The 22,777-nt window shown below is 42.4% G+C and overlaps 2 protein-coding genes across 3 annotated transcripts; both read right to left on the bottom strand.

Annotated features, from left to right (window-relative positions):
• Positions 1–14,123: 14,123 nt before the first annotated feature.
• Positions 14,124–22,769, bottom strand: LOC149067859 (MKI67 FHA domain-interacting nucleolar phosphoprotein-like). Of its 2 annotated transcripts, none has more exons than XM_089252223.1 (2): positions 22,667–22,769; positions 14,124–14,974 (listed from the first exon to the last, which is right to left on the bottom strand). In XM_089252223.1, exon 2 carries the CDS (start codon positions 14,966–14,968, stop codon positions 14,183–14,185), a length of 786 nt encoding a protein of 261 aa, XP_089108349.1. In that variant the 5' UTR covers positions 14,969–14,974; positions 22,667–22,769; the 3' UTR covers positions 14,124–14,182. The 2 variants fall into 2 exon arrangements, with proteins under 2 accessions (XP_089108349.1, XP_089108350.1); XM_089252224.1 differs by having other exon boundaries at positions 22,649–22,759.
• Positions 20,649–21,470, bottom strand: LOC149067860 (uncharacterized). The gene has a single exon (XM_089252386.1). The coding sequence runs from the start codon at positions 21,468–21,470 to the stop codon at positions 20,649–20,651; it is 822 nt and encodes a 273-aa protein (XP_089108512.1).
• Positions 22,770–22,777: the final 8 nt, after the last annotated feature.

The following is a 22,777-nucleotide window of genomic DNA, read 5'->3' as shown; positions in this document are numbered from 1 at the left end:
CCAATCATCACACGTCTTGCGACTTTTTTGATTGGTTGTGAGACAAGGTCAAACTTGAGCGTACTCCGCGTCCGCCATGTCAAAAGTCAGTTTCCCGTACGGTGACCATACGTCCCGTATTTCCCGGGGCAGTCCCGGTATTTTATATTTTTCTTGCCGTCCCGACTTTTAAGATAAAAGTGTTCCTTTATCCGTTTAGTTAGTGGAATTCATTTAAATCCACTGCAATTTGCAGAAAGGCTTTATTTCTTGCCATTTTGATTTTTACGTAATTTCACCAACATTTGGCAACTTTGTTTACTTTTGGCGATAATTGGCAATGTTTTTTCCGTTATTTTATACGAAGCTTACTTGAATATTTACTTTTTATTGAAGTCAAAGAATGAAATTATTTTCCCACTCTTAAATTATATTATAATTGCAATTATAAATAAGTAGGCTGACCATATTTCCTCGAAAGAAATACGGGAAATTTGGATTCCAAATCAGGTCCGTCATTTATGGGGGGGGGGGGCAGGGGTATATTATGTACATAATATTTGTGTGTATATATATATATATATACTAGGGGGGCTCTGCCCCCCTGCCGCCTTTGGCGGCCAACCCCCCCCCCCCCCCACTTCTCTCCCGGACATATCTTGTTTATTTCGTCCCACTTCATCAGCGTGCTATGGAAAAGGGGAAAGGGACGTGTGAAAGCACCAGCCTACTAAAGAAGCGAATTTTAATGAAAATAATAATAAAGCAACAAAAAACAAATGAGATTCATCAAGTATCCCCAGAAAACTTCCCCATGGGGGGTCCCCAGATTCAATTCGCTGAATTTCAGTGGGGCCCCACACTGGATATATCTTGGGCTACCGATGTGTTGCAAATTTTACTATGTTAAACCACAAAAATCAATGAGATACGTTCAGGGGCACCGAATTACAACCTGCCAACATTTCCATGAAGCCCCCTGTGAGAATTTTTCATTTTTATCAATTTTACAACGAATAAAATCCAGGGCCCCACATACAGTAGCGGGGACACAATACGCAGATTTTTAGTGGGGCCCCAGACTGGCTATATCTCGGGTTTCGGCTGTGGCAAATTCTACAACAGAAAAGAATGAGATTCATCCAGGGCCCCCAAAATCAAACCTGTAAACATGGGCCCCGACTTGGAAGCTTGTCGGTCATCCCCCGGAGCGAGTGCCATGAAAAATTTTCATTTGTATTCGTTTTACCAACGAATAAAATCCAGGGCCCCCAACAAATTACCCGGGACACCAATTCGCATACTTTTGGTGGGGCCCCAGACTGGCTTTATCTCGGGCTTCGACTGTTGCAAATTCTACAACAGAAAAGAATGAGATTCATCCAGGGCCCCCAAAATCAAACCTGTAAACTTGGGGCCCCCGACTTGGAAGCTTGTCGGTCATCCCCCGGAGCGAGTGCCATGAAAAATTCCATTTGTATTCGTTTTACCAACGAATAAAATCCAGGGCCCCCAACAAATTACCCGGGACACCAATTGGTATACTTTTGGTAGGGCCCCAGACTGGCTTTATCTCGGGCTTCGGCTGTTGCAAATTCTACAACAGAAAAGAATGAGATTCATCCAGGGCCCCCAAAATGAAACCTGTAAACATAGGGCCCCCGACTTGGAAGCTTGTCGGTCATCCCCCCCGGAGCGAGTGCCATGAAAAATTCCATTTGTATTCGTTTTACCAACGAATAAAATCCAGGGCCCCCAAAATGAAACCTGTAAACATAGGGCCCCCGACTTGGAAGCTTGTCGGTCATCCCCCGGAGCGAGTGCCATGAAAAATTTTCATTTGTATTCGTTTTACGAACGAATAAAATCCAGGGCCCCCAAACAATTACCCGGGGCACCAATTCGCATACTTTTGGTGGGGCCCCAGACTGGCTTTATCTCGGGCTTCCGCTGTTGCAAATTCTACAACAGAAAAGAATGAGATTCATCCAGGGCCCCCAAAATGAAACCTGTAAACATGGGCCCCGACTTGGAAGCTTGTCGGTCATCCCCCGGAGCGAGTGCCATGAAAAATTTTCATTTGTATTCGTTTTACCAACGAATAAAATCCAGGGCCCCCAACAAATTACCCGGGACACCAATTCGCATACTTTTGGTGGGGCCCCAGACTGGCTTTATCTCGGGCTTCGGCTGTTGCAAATTCTACAACAGAAAAGAATGAGATTCATCCAGGGCCCCCAAAATCAAACATGTAAACATGGGCCCCCCGACTTGGAAGCTTGTCGGTCATCCCCCGGTGCGAGTGCCATGAAAAATTTTCATTTGTATTCGTTTTACGAACGAATAAAATCCAGGGCCCCCAACAAATTACCCGGGACACCAATTCGCATACTTTTGGTGGGGCCCCAGACTGGCTTTATCTCGGGCTTCCGCTGTTGCAAATTCTACAACAGAAAAGAATGAGATTCATCCAGGGCCCCCAAAATGAAACCTGTAAACATGGGCCCCGACTTGGAAGCTTGTCGGTCATCCCCCGGAGCGAGTGCCATGAAAAATTTTCATTTGTATTCGTTTTACCAACGAATAAAATCCAGGGCCCCCAACAAATTACCCGGGACACCAATTCGCATACTTTTGGTGGGGCCCCAGACTGGCTTTATCTCGGGCTTCCGCTGTTGCAAATTCTACAACAGAAAAGAATGAGATTCATCCAGGGCCCCCAAAATCAAACATGTAAACATGGGCCCCCCGACTTGGAAGCTTGTCGGTCATCCCCCGGTGCGAGTGCCATGAAAAATTTTCATTTGTATTCGTTTTACGAACGAATAAAATCCAGGGCCCCCAACAAATTACCCGGGACACCAATTCGCATACTTTTGGTGGGGCCCCAGACTGGCTTTATCTCGGGCTTCCGCTGTTGCAAATTCTACAACAGAAAAGAATGAGATTCATCCAGGGCCCCCAAAATGAAACCTGTAAACATGGGCCCCGACTTGGAAGCTTGTCGGTCATCCCCCGGAGCGAGTGCCATGAAAAATTTTCATTTGTATTCGTTTTACCAACGAATAAAATCCAGGGCCCCCAACAAATTACCCGGGACACCAATTCGCATACTTTTGGTGGGGCCCCAGACTGGCTTTATCTCGGGCTTCGGCTGTTGCAAATTCTACAACAGAAAAGAATGAGATTCATCCAGGGCCCCCAAAATGAAACCTGTAAACATAGGGCCCCCGACTTGGAAGCTTGTCGGTCATCCCCCGGAGCGAGTGCCATGAAAAATTTTCATTTGTATTCGTTTTACCAACGAATAAAATCCAGGGCCCCAAAATGAAACCTGTAAACATGGGGCTCCCGACTTGGAAGCTTGTCGGTCATCCCCCGGTGCGAGTGCCATGAAAAATTTTCATTTGTATTCGTTTTACGAACGAATAGAATCCAGGGCCCCCAAACAATTACCCGGGACACCAATTCGCATACTTTTGGTGGGGCCCCAGACTGGCTTTATCTCGGGCTTCGGCTGTTGCAAATTCTACAACAGAAAAGAATGAGATTCATCCAGGGCCCCCAAAATGAAACCTGTAAACATGGGCCCCGACTTGGAAGCTTGTCGGTCATCCCCCGGAGCGAGTGCCATGAAAAATTTTCATTTGTATTCGTTTTACCAACGAATAAAATCCAGGGCCCCCAACAAATTACCCGGGACACCAATTCGCATACTTTTGGTGGGGCCCCAGACTGGCTTTATCTCGGGCTTCGGCTGTTGCAAATTCTACAACAGAAAAGAATGAGATTCATCCAGGGCCCCCAAAATGAAACCTGTAAACATAGGGCCCCCGACTTGGAAGCTTGTCGGTCATCCCCCGGAGCGAGTGCCATGAAAAATTTTCATTTGTATTCGTTTTACCAACGAATAAAATCCAGGGCCCCAAAATGAAACCTGTAAACATGGGGCTCCCGACTTGGAAGCTTGTCGGTCATCCCCCGGTGCGAGTGCCATGAAAAATTTTCATTTGTATTCGTTTTACGAACGAATAGAATCCAGGGCCCCCAAACAATTACCCGGGACACCAATTCGCATACTTTTGGTGGGGCCCCAGACTGGCTTTATCTCGGGCTTCCGCTGTTGCAAATTCTACAACAGAAAAGAATGAGATTCATCCAGGGCCCCCAAAATGAAACCTGTAAACATGGGCCCCGACTTGGAAGCTTGTCGGTCATCCCCCGGAGCGAGTGCCATGAAAAATTTCCATTTGTATTCGTTTTACCAACGAATAAAATCCAGGGCCCCCAACCAATTACCCGGGACACCAATTCGCATACTTTTGGTGGGGCCCCAGACTGGCTTTATCTCGGGCTTCCGCTGTTGCGAATTCTACAACAGAAAAGAATGAGATTCATCCAGGGCCCCCAAAATGAAACCTGTAAACATGGGGCCCCCGACTTGGAAGCTTGTCGGCCATCCCACGGAGCGAGTACCATGAAAAATTTTCATTTGTATTCGTTTTACCAACGAATAAAATCCAGGACCCCCCAACCAATTACCCGGGACACCAATTCGCATACTTTTGGTGGGGCCCCAGACTGGATATATCTTTTGCTTCCGCTATCGAAATTTTTCAACGTTAAAGCAGCAAGAAAACAATGAGATCCATCAAGGGCCCCTGGAAATGAAAACTTTTTACTTATACGTGAAATCTTCCCCGGGTACCCCGACCCTGTGTTTGCTTGGCTTTGACGCTGGGGGCACCCAGCGTCAAAGCCTTCCCTCCCCCCCCCCCCCCCCCCCCGTGTACGTCTCAGATCCCACTAAATGTGTTAGGATTCAGAGGAGCAGAGCTGATGACCAAATTTTGCTGACTGGGGGGGGGGGGGTCAAAACGGCTAAAAATTTGCTTACGTAATACTTGAACGGCCCCTGTATTCATTTTACCAACGATCATTTTACCAATTCGCATACTTTTAATGGGGCCCCCAGACTGGCTTTATCTCGGGCTATCGATGTTGCTAATTTTACAATGTTAAACAAAAAAAATCAATGGGATTCATCCGGGGGCACCCGAAACTGAAGCTGTTAACTTTTCCATAGTGGCTCCTCTTCCGTATGAGAGGCCACGAAAATTTTTCGGTTTTATCAATTTTACAACGAATAAACTCTAGGACCCCACATCCAGTAGCGGGAACACAATACGCAGATTTGGCCCCATATTGGCTTTATCTCGGGCTTCCGCTGTTGCAAATTCTACAGTGTTAAAAGGAATGATATTCATCCAAGGCCCCCAAAATGAAACCTATAAACATAGGGCCCCCACACTTGGAAGCTTGTCGGTCATCCTCCGCTGCTAGGGTAATACAAAAATATTTTCATTTGTATTCATTTTACCAAATATATCCAGGAAACGAAATAATAATAACGAATATTAAACGAAGAAAATCCAGGGGCCCCCCAACCAATTACACGGGACACAAATTCGCATAATTTAGTGCGATCCCCAGACTGGTTTTATCTCGGGCTTCAACTGTTGTAAATTCTACAATGTTAAACAATAATGTTAATTATTGAAGAGAGATTCATAATAAATGAGATTCATCCAGGGTCCCCAAAATGAAACATGTAAACATGGGACCCTCGACTTGGAATCTTGTCGGTCATCCCCCCCTGCGAGTGCCATGAAAAATTTTCATTTGTATTCATCCTACCAGCGAATAAAATCCAGGGCCCCAACCAATTACCCGGGACACCAATTCGCGTAATTTAGTGGGGGGCCCCAGATTGCCTTTATCCGGGCTTCCGCTGTTGCAAATTCTACAATGTTAAACAACAGAAAAGAATGAGATTCATCCAGGGCCCCAGAATAAAACCTGTATATTTCCGCATGTGTCCCCGACTTCAAAGCTTGTTGGACAACCCCCACTACGAGTGCCATGAAAAAAATGTCATGTTTGGGGTCATTCAAGTATTACGTCAGCATCGATGGAGTGGGGAGGGGGGGGTCCGATTTGCTGACAAGGGGGGAGGGGGGGGTTTGGATTATGCTTACGTCATCAAGCACTTTTTATGAACGTATGAAATATTCTTAATGACATCTTATTCGGTGCGCTAAATCGAGTAAAACTTTTCGATAGTTTGTGGGCACTTGAAGTAACCCCCCCCCCCCATTGACAACTGCCCTACAGCCACTTTAGTGATCTCTAAATATTTCGCGGATCCAAGTGATCTGGAAATGCGTCCGGGCAGCTTAAGTGCTCTGAAAGTGTGCCCCGCATCCTTTTAAATAATCTGGGAATGTGCCGCGGGTAACTTGAGTAATGTAGAACCGCACTGGGGGCCACTTAAATGCTCTAAAACTACGCCACATGTCACTCAAGGGATCTCTAAATGTGTCACGGATCGCTTAAGTGTTCTGGAACTGTGTCCCGGGTCATTTAAGTGATCTGAAAATATGCCACGGGCCGCTTAAATGTTCTGTAATTGTACCACGGAACACTTAAGCGATATATAAATGCGCCGCTTAGTTCATTTTTGCAAAATTAGGTTTGAAGAGGGCAGGCCGCATCAGAGAACCCCCAGGGCCTCTTGAATGAGGCTCCTTTTTGCATTGAAAAAATAAATTTTTGATCGTGGGAGGGGGGCACAAGCCTCCCTATGCCCCCCCCCCGTGTACGTCTCTGACCCCACCAATATGCGTAAGGAATCAGGGGGGGGGACAGAGCTGATGACGAAATTTTGCTGACAAGTGGGGGGGGGGGGTCAAAAATGGCTAAAAATTTGCTTACGTAATACTTGAACGGCCCCTAATATAATATATAGTATAGTATAATATAGCATACTAGCTATAATACCCGGCGCTGCCCGCACTTTCTTTAATGAAGCTTTTTGGATCACGTGATATCTCCCTCTTCCTTTGAGGGACATGCAAACCTTGTTTAAGTTAACCAATATGGCGACTTCCTACGCGATTCATGAAAGAAACAAATCTAGATTTAAAAAAAACCGTAGAAATGAATATATATTTTTTGCTTTTTTATAGGGCATTAGGTATTTCGATGCTCCAACCCCCCCCCCCCCCCCCTAACTTCAAGTTATCCGTCTGCCTGTTTCAGCTTTCAAAAATGCTTAATTAAAGCTGTGGAATTTTTTTTATGTACTTTTTTACGGGCCCATAATTAATTTTACAACATCCTAAAGTACACTCATGTCCATAAATTAAGGATAATTCAGAATCACACGGAAATCGAAATCTAAAGTAAAAATTTCACCTGTAGAATTATCACACACATCTGCAAGAATAATATGCAAATTTCAGGAAGCCACCAGATGATGCCGATAGTACGCCACAATTACGAGAGTGTAAGAGGAGTATATAAGGAATGGTGCCAAAGAAGTGAAATTGTTCACAAGAGTTCTGTAAGGCGCTCAGTGCCATAAGCGAATAGTTATGACACAGAGTACGCATGTGGATGATTTTTTACGTGGTAGAATTTTCGGCCGCCTGGAATGTGGGCGTACTCAGATGAAGTATCCGAGGAACTTGGAATTGCCCAAAGTGTCATCTCTAGGCTTTGGCAACGATTCCAAGATAACGGAAATGTCAGTAGACGTTACAGTACAGGTCGCCCCGAGTTACTACGCCGAATGAAGACCGGTATTTGGCAGTAACTGCCAAAAGAAGCAGACGGAGCACAGCATCCGACCTGTCTCGTCAGCTATCTGCAGCCACGGGTATCACAGTTTCAAGGCAAACCGTGTACAGACGTTCGGGAGATATTGGTCTATATGCTCGCAGGCCTGTCAGATGTGTTCCGCTCACGGCAACTCACTGTCGGCAGCGATTAGCCTGGAGTAGAGAACACGCAATGCGGACATCGTCACAGTGGGCTTGTGTGATGTTTTCCGACGAGTCCAGGTTTAGCTTGCAGTCTGATTCACGTCGGACTTTCATATGGAGAACGCCAGGTACCCGTTACCACCAAGACAACATCATTGAACGACACCGTTACGGTGGTGCAGCATTGCTCGTTTGGGGTGGAATTATACTGGGTTCCAGAACAGATCTGCATGTTCAAACCGAAACCATGAAAGCCCAAATTTATCGGGACATCATTCTGGAACAACATGTACGTTTGTTTAGGGGTGCCATGGGCGCAGAATCTGTGTTTATGGATGACAACGCCCGTCCTCACCGAGCAAACATCGTAAACGAATGACTTGAATCTGAGGATATAACCCGTATGGAATGGCCAGCATTCTCACCTGAGTTGAATCCGATAGAGCATGTGTGGGACATGCTTGGCCGACGAGTTGCAGCGGATGCATGTGTACCGGAATTTCGGAGAGCGTTGCTTGCTGATTGGAGTGATCTTCCCCAAGATCAGATCGATAATTTGATACTCAGCATGCCTAGGCGTTGTACGGACTGTATTTCATCGCATGGGAGACATACAATGTATTAACCATCATACCAACCATGTAATAGTAAGTTTTTGTAAAGGAGATGTTTTTTACAATTGCTCCAGGGAGCAAAAATCGTAGTTTTTATGAATGGTATCATACATACACCACCGTTTTTGTTCTTTATCTTTTGTTTAATAAATGGGCTTTATGAATAAGTAACGGTTGTTTTGTTTCTGAACCTTTATTTGCCGGAGCTGGCATTACCCTTAATTTATGGACATGAGTGTATATGAATTTATGCAGTTCAATATTAAAAGGCAATACAGAGACATAAATTTTCAAGCTTGAGAAGATATAAACAAAAAGTTGAAATCAATGTCATTGCATGGATATCCAACTCAAAAGGTCCGGATAATTACTTTGTATTTAATTTTCTGGGCTTCGTATATCTCTCAGAGAACTCAATGCTTCAAAAATCAAGAATTCAATACAATTTTTAAAATTATTGATGTGGCGGAAAACCCCACTAAATTTCCGCATTTCTACAGTAAAATCGGCAATTTTAACATTGATTTCTATGGGGATCATCCTTTGCCTGACCCTCAAAGTGATGCTGATGATGATTCAGACGATCACTGAAAAGTGGCAAACCATTATATAGGCATAAACTATTGTAAATATACTGGCAGCATTAAAGAAGCGACAAGCCATTGTAAAGGCATATACACGTCTCAAATGCATTGCCAGGGAACCACGGTAACCAAAGTAAACGTTCCGAAAGTGATTGTTGAGGAAAAAAATCATTGTTGCCCGACAGTTTTTTTGCCCATTTGGGGCATTTGCCCAGCTCTAACGCGCTTTTAATGTAGCCTATTGTTCAAGTCGGGTCCCATTTGGTATATATGCAAAATTAGGCGACGATAGATCTAAAATTGTAGATTTGTATAGAGAACACACAGACAGACACACAGAAAATCAATTTTATATATATAGAATATAATATATAGCTAAGTTGACCATATTTACTCGAGAGACATACGGGAAATTGAGATTCCAAATACGGGACACCGCCAATTATCGCCAAGAACAAAGCCAAAAATGCACAAAGTTGCCAAATATTGCTGAAATTACGGAAAAATCGCAATGGCGGGAAACGAAGCGTTACTGCAAATTGCAATGGATTAAAATGAATTCCACGAAATAAAACGTTCAACATGACAAATGTGGGAGATTAATGTTCTTATTTATAGTTGTAATTATCGTATTATACGTTAAGAGTTGAAAAATTATTTCAATCTATGACCTCAATGAAGAATAAAAATCCAAGTAGATTTCGTGTAAAATACGGGAAAAACTGGGACACTTTTACCAAAAAGGCGGCTAGAAAAAGGAAAAAAACCGGGACTGTCCCGGGAAATACGGGACGTATAATCACCCTATATATTGCGAATATGGTCAGTGTCATACTTCAGCATATAAAACCTCAATATATGTCACTACAAATAGTTTGTTGTCTGTAACAAATATAAGGAAACAAATCCGATCTGCCTCAGAAGAGAAAAAGCCTAAAACGTAGGGTCACCATACGTCCCGGTATTTTCTGTTTTTTTTGGCCGTCCTGACTTTTTGACAAAAGTGTCCCGGTTTTTCCCGTATTTCGCATGAAGCCTACTTGAATTTTTATTCTTTATTGAAGACAAAGATTGAAATTATTTTTCAACTCATAAATTATTGTATGATAATTACAACTATATATGGGAATATTAATCTCCCACATTTGCCTTGGTAAACTTCTTTTTTTTTCGTGGAATACATACCACTGCAGTTTACAGTAATGCATCATTTCCCAAGATTGTGATTTTTCCGTAATTTCAACAATATTTGGCAACTTTGTTTGGTTTTGGCGTCGTTTTTGGCGATAATTGGTGATGTCCCGTATTTGGAATCCCGATGTCCCGTATTTATCTCGAGGAGATATGGTCAGCCTACTAAAACGTAGTAAAAGCCCAATACTCTCAGCTTATATTAATGACAGCATATAAAGACTCAATAGATGTCACTGCAAACAGTTACTTGTCTGTAACAAATATAAGTAAACAAATCATTTTTGTACCAATGCCTACAATATAGTAAAAGTCCAATACACTTCTCTTAGCTTGTGTTGACGGCAGAATATAAAAACTCAATAGATGTCACTGCAAACAGTTATTTGTCTGTAACAAATATAAGTAAACAAATCGACTTCGTACCAATGCCTACGACATAGTAAAAGCTAGGGTGACCATACGTCCCGTATTTCCCGGGACAGTCCCGGTAGTTTCTCTTTTTTTGGCCGTCCCGACTTTTTGGCAAAAGTGTCCCGGTTTTTCCCGTATTTCACACGAAGCCTACTTGAATTTTTATTCTTTACTGAAGTCGAAGATTGAAATTATTTTTCAACTCAAATTATTTTATGATAGTTACAACTATATATGGGATATTAATCTCCCACATTTGCCTTGGTAAACGTTTTTTTTTCGTGGAATACAATTTAATCCACTGCAATTCGCAGTAATGCAACATTTCCCGCCATTGTGATTTTTCCGTAATTTCAACAATATTTGGCAACTTTGTTTGGTTTTGGCGTCGTTTTTGGTGATTATTGGCGATGTCCCGTATTTGGAATCATGATGTCCCGTATTTCTTTCACGAAAATATGGTCAGCCTAGTAAAAGCCCAATGTACTTCTCTCAGCTTATGTTGACGACAGCATATAAAGACTCAATAGATGTCACTACAAACAGTTACTTGTCTGTCACAAATATAAGTAAACAAATCGACTTTGCACCAATGCCTAAAACATAGTAAAAGCCCAATACATTTTTCTCAGCCTATGTTGACTGCATATAAAGACTCAATACATGTCACTGCGAACAGTTACTTGTCTGTAACAAATATAAATAAACAAAGCTGACCTGTCATACGTAATATGGTGATTCGTGGGAAAAATTGGTCCACATGGGAAATTTCTTGGCATTTGTGGGAAATTAGGAGTTCATCAAACAAGAGAATTTTTGTTGAAAAAAAATATATAAATGAAAAGCAAATGCTTCTCTAGTGTGAAATACTTGACTGCATAATTGCGATAGATGGCAAGACAATTTTCGGAATGTGTGGGAAAAATTTTGTCAAAAGGAAAATTTTGTTTGACGAGGCTAAACAGAGTTGCCAGATTGGCGGTTTTCCCGCCAAATTGGGCTGGTTTGAAAACGGTTCGGCGGGAAATTTTTGGCTTTGGCGGGTGGCGGTTTTTCAAAAATTGTGTCCATGGCGAATTTCTCCCTATTTTTCTTTGCTTGCGAGCAAAGTAGTTTTCCTTTTTTTCACTTTAGTCCCCACCTCATGTTGTGTTTTCTTCCTGACAAGGCAGAAGGGGTGGGGGGCATCTCACCCAACTATGGAAAGCCAGAACTTCCAACCATAATGCCTTTGCCACCCAATGATTGAAGGGACCGTAAAACAAAAACTTGGGAACTGTCCTAGGCTCTAGATCAGTGGTTTTCAACCTTCATGATACCGCGGCCAATCGGTTATAATGTATCCAACACTATAAGGGAGATTGCAGTGACGAGCTTCGCGCGGAGGCCTTCTGCTATAGTAGGTGTTGCTCCTGCCCGACGGATGTGAAACACAGTATCTAGACCACAGAAGCCTGTGAAAGAAACCGTAGCCTCCACAAGCGTGGAACTGGCAGGGCTCAAGCCCGGGAACCAGTTCTGTCTTAACGCATAGGCCCACCCGAGCATGGCCCTGGGGCCTCAGAAAAATGAGAGGTAGTTGTATTTTTCGGGGATTTTCCATGTAGGGAATAAAAAAAATCACTTGGCTCTAGGGTCCATGATGCTCTTAAAACGGCCCTGCCAGGAACCCAGAAGAGTTCTTAAATTTTTTGTTTACTAGATCGTGAAAAATCTGGTCTGGGACCCATACCTAATTTTTAAAATCATTGTACCAAATTTCGTAGGTACCTATGCACAATTTGAGGCAGTGTCGTCTTGACGCATGGGCCAACCCGGGCACGCCACGGAGGCCTTGAATGAAGAGCGGGGGGGGGGGGGGGGGATAGAAAATGATATATGGTTAAGATTTGCGAGATTAAGCATGTGAATTGGTCGGCTGAAGTTGGTTCTCAGTGGTTCCCAACTTCAAGGCGCAAATGCGAGCCAATCTCCCCGTTAAAAAGTCTCGCCACAGAGAGCAACAGTCCTACAAACAGTACAAATATTCAGTCATTACACTACACTCACTTCACTTGTGAGATATAGATGGCAGCACTAAAAAATCATACACGACACTAATCAGACTGTTAGGTACACATACTTACACTTCCGGCACAACGCACTAGGTAGTAAATTGCGCATGGCGATAGACCTGAGTTGTGCTCTGCTTCAAAAAAAAAAGAATTGGTAAGTTGGCATTTGCAGTCTGGATAGAGGGCTGAGCACAATCAATTTGTCCGGGGGCCCATGATGCTTTTAAGACGGCCTAGACTTCAGGCCATATCTGGGCCGTTTTTCCAGGAGAGAGAATGTGTAGCCCTGACTTTCGCAAAATTCACGAAAAAATGAAAAGGGGGGGGGGGGGGAGAAGTTAGCGACTATAACAGGAAAAGAGATATAGCCACTTTTGCAGCATAGAATATCGTCAAACTGTAGCTCGCTGGTTGCTTCATAGACGGCAGCACAAGTTCAAATATTTTGGGCTACTTTTTGGCTACCTTTGAAGCGGATTTTGGCTGGAAATTTTTTAAGGACCTGGCAACCCTGCTCTGAGGCTACCATTACTGGACAAACCCTAAAGCGTCTTCACACAGAGCGGATGCGGGCCCGCATACCTTTTCACACGAGCACTTAAGATCGTATCTTTAGTGAAATTCGTGCATGAAAACTATTTTTTCGCAATTTTTGTAATTTTCTCCTTCATTCCTAATTCAGTGCCCATAGGCAGCCTAGAGCCATTCGTTGGTGGTTTAATCTAGCGCCCCCCCATAGAATATGGGTATAAAGATGCCCATCACAAGTAGTCGATGGGGGAAAATATCTTAAAATATTTTCATAAGATTTTGAAAAAAAAAAATCTTTTTGAAAAAATAAGTCTTTTTGAAAAAATATGAAAGAAAAATTCCAAAAACATCCAATGATGTTCCAAAAAAAAAAAAAATTCAGGATATATCAAAGAATTTGCAAGTAGGAAAAGGGGAGGGGGTGGAGACTTTCAGAATGTCTGTACTTAGAAATATTCACATCACAATTCTCTTAAGCTGGGATTACACTATAAAAGTTTGATAAATGAATTAGCACCTATAGCAGTGATTATCGAACTTTTGCCACCTGCGGCTCCCTTGCCAATTCACGGTTTGTATCTGCGGCTCCTCATAATAGTCCAGCGGATGTTTTCCCCACATAAAAGAACCACTACAAAAAGCATAAATAAGCACACGAATAATATCTACAGCTCGCCCACGACACAATACTTTGAGAAACACTGGCTTTATAGCATTACACTCAGTTTCGTTACCAACAATGTTGATACGATTAAGAGTGTGATGGATGCATCTGATTTATAAAGTGGGTAGTGCATTTAGAGTCATGATGCAAATGGGTTGATATTTAACGAAGCTTTACTCATTGTGGAAGCTGTATGCGAGAATTATCCGATGGGGGAGACTGATACGTGCATCTCCACTCCAAAAAATCCAACTCGATAAAATCAGTGCAGTAACAAGATACATCTTTATTTTACAGACATCTTCAATGATAAACCTTGTATTAGTTAATTTTCAGCTCGTGAAGATGATTTGTGCTGCTTCTTCTTGTCATTGCTTCTGGTGACACCATTTTCTTCGGGGAAATCTCCCACTGCTTCCGGAAATTTATAACAGATACCCTTCTCTTCCAATGCTGCTTTCAGATCCCGCAACTTTTCTAATCTTTTCAGATTTCTCTTCTCGAGCTTCTCCTGGGATAGCTCAGCATTATGTTTTCTCCTCATTTTGTCACAAGCCAAAGGCATACCTTTTTCCCAGCCAAAAAAAGTATTTGGATGGACCTTCTCCCTTGGAACATACTTGCAAACGAGAAGTTTTTCGAAAAACAGGTAATTGTTCATCGTTTCTGCAACTACTTTTGCAACCTCTTCATGCTTGAACTCTATGAAGGCGAAACCTTTGCACCTTCCAGTCTTCCTGCTCCTGGCCAATCTCAACCTTTTCACTGTACCGAACTGGCTGAAGTACTCTCTGAGTTGCTTTTCATAGAACCCATGCGGAAGATGGCCAACATAGACAACTCCGCTGGACGCGTCTTGGACAATCTTGCCAGCAGCTTTTGCAGTTTTATACAGCTTCAGCCTTTCAACCAAACCAGATTCTCCACTTCCAGGTGGAGGAAGTTCTGGAGCATCTTTTTCAGGTTCATAGGCTACCTCGGTTGACGATTTGGTTCTGCGTGTCTTTTTCGCTTTTGGTTGCGAATCGAGGGAGTCTGCTCTCGGTTTTCCTCTTTTCTTCGAATCTTTCCTGGCCATCTTGTTCTTGACATGTTCGACGAAAGCATCCATGTTTGACTGTAAAAGAATAAGCATTAGTTTAAGAACATGAGCACACAGTACATAATTCTTTAAACAGAAGCAAGGCATGATGTTTGTAGCGTTCTATCTTCTACATAGGAAATTTGCAAAATGTTATGAAATTGAGGAAAATTTACTAGGATTTTACTATACTTCAAGAAATATAAGCACTTTGATTGTGACCCAGCTTTTAAATCTGTCGAGTCATTCATATGGGTTCCGGATCCCAGGGTAAAGAGAAGAATAACCTCTAGTGCTCATATATAGAATAATACGAGACAAACTGTTTCTCAGCACTATTCATAACTATACAGGGAGAAGAAAAATTTCCGAACCGACGTTTTAACTCCATCTGTCAGAAGAAAGTGGCGAAAATCACTCACCACGATTTGGATATCTTTTACATTTGTGATGTGGTAGAAAATCCCTCTAAATTTCCGCATTTCTACAGTAAAATCGGCAATTTTAACACTGATTTCTGTGGGAATCACCCTTTGCCTGACCCTCAAAGTGGTAGTGATGATGACTATGACGTCTATTCAAAAAGCCTCATTACTAGGAGAATTGAAAAAGTGGCAAACCATTATAAAGGCGGAAACTATTATAAATACACTGGCAGCGTTAAAGAAGTGGCAAACCATTGTAAAGGCATATACACGTCTGAAACACATTGCTGGGGAACCACATTAACTAAAAATAAACATTCCGAATGTGACTGTTGAGGCCCAGAAACAATTGTTGCCCAACAGTTTTTTGCCCATTCCAGGCAAAAAAAAAACTGTGGCTAAAGGAGCCTATCATTCACGTCGGGACCCATTTGGTATACGTGCACAATTTGGTGAAGATCGATCTAAAATTGTAGACTTGTATAGAGAACACACAGAAAATCAATTTTATATATATAGAATATAATATATAGCTAAGCTGACCATATTTACTCGAGAGAAATACGGGAAATTGATTCCAAATACAGGACACCACCAATTATTATATATATATAGATTTACTAGAGATGAGAGATGAGAATATTCTCCTGGATGTAAAAATTGGAGAATAATCGAGAATATTAATTTTTCTTTTAAATAATTTAACTTTTTTACTAATTTTTTTATATTGTGAAATATAAATCAGTTTTCGTTACCTGAAACATTTACAACAAAACAATTTTTGGTATAATCACTCCCCAATGACAACTTTTAGTTCGAGAATATTCTCCAGGTCATGATGAGAGGTTTTAAAAGTTTGGTTACGAAGATTTTAGAAACCATTAAATTCAAACATTAAAAAATTATTTTAAAATTAGATAAATTTTCAGAAATAAGTTCACAACAAAAGAAATTAAATCAAAGTTAATTGATAAGGAAGCTATTCTTATAAACTGAAGAGCCAAAAAAACTGGTCCAGGCATGAGTATGCAAATAAAGAGATATGGAACCAATCAGAGTACGGCGCTGCGGTCGGCAACGCCTATATAGCATAACAAGTGTCTGACATAGTTGTTAGATCGGTTACTGCTGCTACAATGACAGGTTATCGAGATTTAAGCGAGTTTTAATGCCGTGTTATAGTCGGCGCACGAGAGATGGGACATAGCATCTCCGAGGTCGCGATGAAATTTGGATTTTCACGTACAACCATTTCACGAGTGTACAGTGAAGATCGGAAATCCGGTAAAAAATTAAATCTACGAGATCGCTGCGGCCGGGAAAAGATCATGCAAGAACGGGACGACTGACGAGAATCATTAAACGTGACAGACGTGCACCCCTTCCGCAAATTGCTGCAGATTTCAATGTTGGGCCATCAACAAGTGTCAGCGTGCGAATCATTCAACGAAACATCATCGATATGGGCTTTCGGAGCCGAAGGCCCACTCGTGTACCCTTGATGACTGCACGACACAAAGCTTTACGCCTCGCCTGGGCCTGACAACACCGACATTGGACTGTTGAGGACTGGAAACACGTTGCCTGGACTGACGAGTCTCGGTTCCAATTGCTTCGAGTTGATGGACGTGTACAGGTATGGAGACAACCTCATGAATCCATGGACCCTACATGTCAACAGCGGACTGTTCAAGCTGGTGGAGGCTCTGTGATGTATGGGGTGTGTGCAGTTGGCGTGATATGGGACCCCTGATACGTCTAGATACAACTCTGACAGGTGACAGGTACGTAAGCATCCTGTCTGATCACCTGCACCCATTCATGTCCATTGTGCATTCCGACGGACTTGGACAATTTCAGCAGGACAATGCGACACCCCACACGTCCAGAATTGCTACAAAGTGGCTCCAGGAACACTCATCTGACTTTACACGCTTCCGCTGGCCACCTAAATCCCCAGACATGAGCATTATTGAACATATCTGGGATGCCTTGCAACGTGCTGTTCAGAAGAGATCTCCACCCTCTCCTACGGATTTATGGACAGCCCTGCAGGATTCATGGTGTCAATTACCTCCAGCACTACTTCAGACATTAGTCGAGTCCACGCCACCTCGTTTTGCGGCACTTCTGCGTGCTTGCGGGGGCCCTACACGATATTAGGCAGGTGTACCAGTTTTTTTGGCTCTTCAGTGTATAATCGCCTTCATTCTAAGATACAGAACTCTTGTTTTCTTCAATGCACATACACTTAAATTCTATATCACTCGCATTTCTTTAAAAGTTGTGCAATATTCAGCCCCTTGTTAGTTTAATTTTTTTGCTTTCAAATTTAAATATTGTGGTCTACAAACGTCAGTATTCCCATCTTGACGGGAAGACAGACAGGAACAAACGACTACTATTACAAATTACTAGAGAATATTCTTATCAAAAATAATTATTATTATACAAAAATAATCATTATTCTCAAGTTATTTATCGAGATTATTTATTATAATACATGTTATTACATATATTCTTGATAATACTTTCTGGAAAGATTTCGTTAACTGATGAATATTCTCATCGAGGACAATATTCGAGAATATTCTCAAGGATATTATATGTAACTATATTATCAATAAGAGGAGAATATTCTCATTAAGAACTTATAAGAATATTCTCAAATATTCTCCTCTAATTTCTTTCGATATTTTAAATTTTCTGATCTGCTCAAAATTTTATTCCGTATTGAAAGTTCTCGTGCAGCATCTGTTAATGCACTAATTGAACTTCTTTATTACCACCCCTAAAAGTTTTATTGGCTCAGGTTGTATAAATGGAGTTTTTAAAGCATATCTTCAATCAAAGCAGAACTGGCTGCACTTGATAGGCTATTCAAAGCATTGTTTTGCACGTTTAGGTGCATCTTCAATTGGAAAACTCAAATATTCTTTTCGATGAGAATATTCTCTGAAAGATTATTCTCGAGAATATTCTCTGAAAGATTGTTCTCGAGAATTTTACATCTCTAAGATTTACTATCATGGGTGGCATGCAGTTTAGACCCCTTCAGAAATTTGCCAACTGTGGCACCTTGGAAACGTTTGTTTATTCTCACTGTGCCAAGAAGGGAGCTTATACTACTTTTTCACCCACGGCGCAGAAATTCTACTCCTAGGAAAACCTGGCTTTAACCACTAAATTACTCAATCACTTACCAACTAAAGCTAGGTTTTTCTAACTAAAGGATTAGGTTTTTATCGCTGTGCATGTGAACTGAATTAGACCATTTTGCATTGGCAGAAACTTAATCACACTACGCATTTGTGTTTTCTTACCTTGGCGCATCAGCTCAGGGAGACTATATAACATATGGCCTTGGCATCAACTATTCTGCATGCTCCGATATGAAGAGAAAGAAAACATAAAAATGAAGGAAAGATCAGCGAAACGAGCAGCACATGACACATTTGACTCCTCCAGAAGCAGGCGGCCATTCCCACCTGGTGTAAAGCGCTGTCGTAAGCCATATTGCACTCCGTAGGAAAACAGTCATACTGCTTTTCTCATTGGTGAATGGACGACATCTTGTGCTGGGCGATTCACTTTGCATGCAGCACGGAAAACCTGCTCCTGGGAAAACCTGTGTGAACTGCCTTAAAGCTGGGTTTTCCTAGGAGTAGGCCTTTTGCACCGCGTGAACCAAACTGGATCGTTACGCTACACATTTGTGTTTGGGTGGGATGCAGTTTAGACCCCTTCAGAAAGTCGCCAACTGTGGCACCTCAGAAACGTTTGTTTACCTTCAGCCTCAACTGGATTACACTGTCTTCTCGGTCTGCTAGGGCTTTATTCCTGCTTAGTGAAATATTCTTGCCATGTATCCTGCTTAGTGAAATAATATTGCCATGTTTCTGGTTGTGGTGCAAACAGAGTTGACAATTACAGGCCGGGGACAGGGGCTCCCTTTAATGGCCGGAGGAGCGAAACAATGTCCGAGCGTAGCAAGGCGGCCAAGCCGATTGCAGGGGATGAAGCCGATTGCAGGCCGTACACCTACAGGTGCAGCCACTGATTTGCATATTCGCATGCACTTGTTAGCGATTGGGCGAAACGTTTTCTGCGCTAATGCATTGCTGAACTTCGTGTCATTTCACTTCCATCGCGCGTTGTTGCAGGATGTTCTGCTCGCTGTCGGGTTTCAGCACCGAATTTTTTAATTCTTGACGGTGTTAAATGGCTTCTGTTGGGCCAAGGCCTAGTAACTTCAACAACAGCGCATTTCGGATTATTTACGTGCTTGTGTCCTAAGGATAATTTCACGTGCATGTGCCGCAAGGATTATTTCTGTGCCGTTAAGGATGGGGGGGGGGGAAACAGGTGAGCGGTAAAAAAAAACCCTTTTTTTATTTCCCTTTCTCTCGGTTACCTTAGACTCGGCACTGCTTGGCGTCAAAGCAGTGCCAAGAAGGGTGCTTATACTGCTTTTTCACCCAATCATTACACTTCACTCACAATTTGAAGTATAGATGGCAGCACTGAAATATCAAGCACAAAACTAGCTACACACTAAGACTGTTAGGTGCATTTACTTTGTTCCAGACTCTGCTACGAAGCTGGGCTGAAAGAGATCTCGGCAACGGGATAAGTCCGTTGGCAGAGCCCTGGCGTTCATTCATTTATTGCTCTCTTTGGCGAGACTTTTTAAAGAGCAAATCGGCGCCCGCATTCGCACCTTGAAGTTGGGAACCACAGAAAACCAACTTCAGCCGACCACTACAGTGGCGATGGTGGGGTTCGAACCCGGGAGCTCTTTTATTACCACCCCTAAAAGTTTTATTGGCTCAGGTTGTAGGACGATGTCACAGTTATAGTTCACGACGACTCACCCAGCTCGAGTCGGCGTGCTGGGTGATTCACGTTGCACGCAGCACGGAAAACCTGCTCATAGGAAAACCCGGCTTTATCGTCTGCATACATTTTAAAGAACGTGAAAACTTAAAATCTAGTCGGAACAGATGTTGTATGGTCCGCCACTTGGCGTTTTTTGGCGACTTTTTTTTTCGGCGCCAAACATGTCCGACAGCCCGACTAAAAGTCGCCAAGACCGTCCGGACACTACGGCCGCAGAAAAAAAAAATCGCAGCATGAAAAAAATCAACAATAACAGTATAAATAACAAATAAAAATAATAAATAACAAAAATAATAAATAACAACTGTAAAAATAAATACTCTCATTTCTGGTTTAAATAAATACTCTCAAAACTAACCAAACATCGCTGGAAAGCCTATAGTCATCTAAACGGATATCGGAACCCCAGATATTTTATAATCTTCCCATTTTATGTCCCTAATTATTTCCAGAAAGCCATTGAAAACATCAATGTTTTTGTCTTCGCATGACAGCCGGAACAAAAAAAAAGCCAAATAAAATCTAAAATCTCGCTGCCTATTATATTCCGGCAGCGACGCCTTGACGTGTCGCCAGGCACTCTCAATTGTGTTTGTGTGACAACCAGTGATGGAGTCAACAAACTCTACGCTATGGTTAACTTTGAGGTGGTTGTAACCTATTTCCCCTAGATGATGATAGGCTTTCCAACAATCTGAATAAATAGTTCCCTTTTCTATCCATGTCTCGATGACACCTACGAGAGTAGCCGCGGACCTATCGCGAACGGCTACAAGAAACATCTTCCCTGAGCCCCTCTCTATGCCACCAAAAACCCACTGCCCCTCCACCCTGTGACCTCTATTATACTTCCTCTTCCCAAACTTAGATTCATCTATTTCTACAATCTTCCCTGTGCCGCCTATTTTTTCCGACTTGAGCTCAATATGATCTAGAATCATTTCGTGAACGAATTGATGCCAGTCGGCCAAGGTGTGAGATGAGAAAAAGAACTCCTCTCCTATCCTACTGGAGCTTTCACCTCGCACAATGGAATAGGTGAGCAGATAAATCTCATGGAGATTCAACTTGCTGCAGCAGAACCATGACCCGTACCTAACAGACTTCTGGGATCTACAACTCCTAACTGTGCATTCCCAAATGAAACCATCAGAAAGTTTTTTTTTCGGGACAACCCTCATAGCACAGTTGCATTTACTGCACAGCATTTCCGACCTAGTGAGCCGTGATTCTCTAAGGAATTCTCGGAAAAGGGACTTATTTCGGCACAGGTAGGATAAATAAAACACGATGTTGCCCGCTCCCTCTTTCCCCAAGGTCGCCCTACCATTAGAAAATGTTAGATCGAGGTCTTTAGAAATTATACCCTGATATTTCTTAACTACGCTAAATACAGAAGGCATGCCAAATGAATGAAATAATGAATGAAAAAAATATATAAAGGGAACGGTACAACCTGACCAGAAGAATAATCCAACGGAAACGACGAGAGAAACAAAAAACGAATGCACAAAACAAGAGACGCGCAGAAAATGGTACAACGACTGTATCGAAGTTTTGAAAGACGCGGTTAACAAAAGAAAAAACCCATTTTGCGAAGCGCGCGCCATCTGGAATAGAAAATTCTGGAAGAACGAAAATTCTAGAACACACGCAACCCAGAGACCCATTATGACGGTCTTGGCGACTTATCGCGAGAAAAAAGTCGCCAAAGTCGTGGCGGACCATACTGCATCTGTTCCATAGGTTTGTTGCGCAGCGTGAACCGAATTAGTCTATTTCGTGCCGACAGAAACGTGTTACATAATCACGCTACGCGTTTGTGATTTCCTAGCGAGGCGCATCAGATGAATTTCGCATCAGGGCGGCTATATAAAGTATATGGCTTTGGCATCAGCTACTCTGTCGTCTGCATGTTCCTGTTTGAAGGGAAGGAAAAGAAAAAACACAAGAGTGAAGAGAATATTGGAAAAACCGCGGCGCACGACGCATTTGACTCCTCCAGAAGCAGTCGGCCAATCACGCCCGACGTAAAGCGCTGTCGTCTGGCGTATTGCACTCTGTAGGAAAACAGTCATGCTGCTTTTCTTACTGGTCAGTGGACGGCGTGTCGCGTTGGGTGAATCACGTTGCGCGCGGCACAGGAAACCTGCTCCTAGGAAAACCCGGTTTTAATGCGTGTAAACGGGCTTAAAAAAAAACATCGCCAAACTCGATACGATCTCGTTTATGGAATCTTAGCCCTAACAAAGATATTCAACTTCCAAGATATATGGGACGTAATTAACATAAATATCGTACGTTTGTTATAAGTGAATAAATACGTTATTACGCATTTTTGATTTTCTAACTAAGAAAGGCTTATAAATCGGATAATGAAACTAACCAATGGTCCGATACTCACGGTTATTTAATGTATAAATTTTGAACTGGCGAAATTACAGTCAACAAAAACAACCACGAGGACAAACGACACTACACAACAGTCGACTTTGACCCTTTCATTTCTTCAACA

This window comes from Pholcus phalangioides, unplaced genomic scaffold, assembly GCF_987345545.1.
Source record: "Pholcus phalangioides strain wild (caught in Gottingen) unplaced genomic scaffold, Ppha-v1.0 ptg000028l_1, whole genome shotgun sequence".
Taxonomy (NCBI): Eukaryota; Metazoa; Arthropoda; class Arachnida; order Araneae; family Pholcidae; genus Pholcus; species Pholcus phalangioides.
Note: the sequence above shows the minus strand (reverse complement) of the source record. Positions and strands in the feature narration are given on the sequence as shown.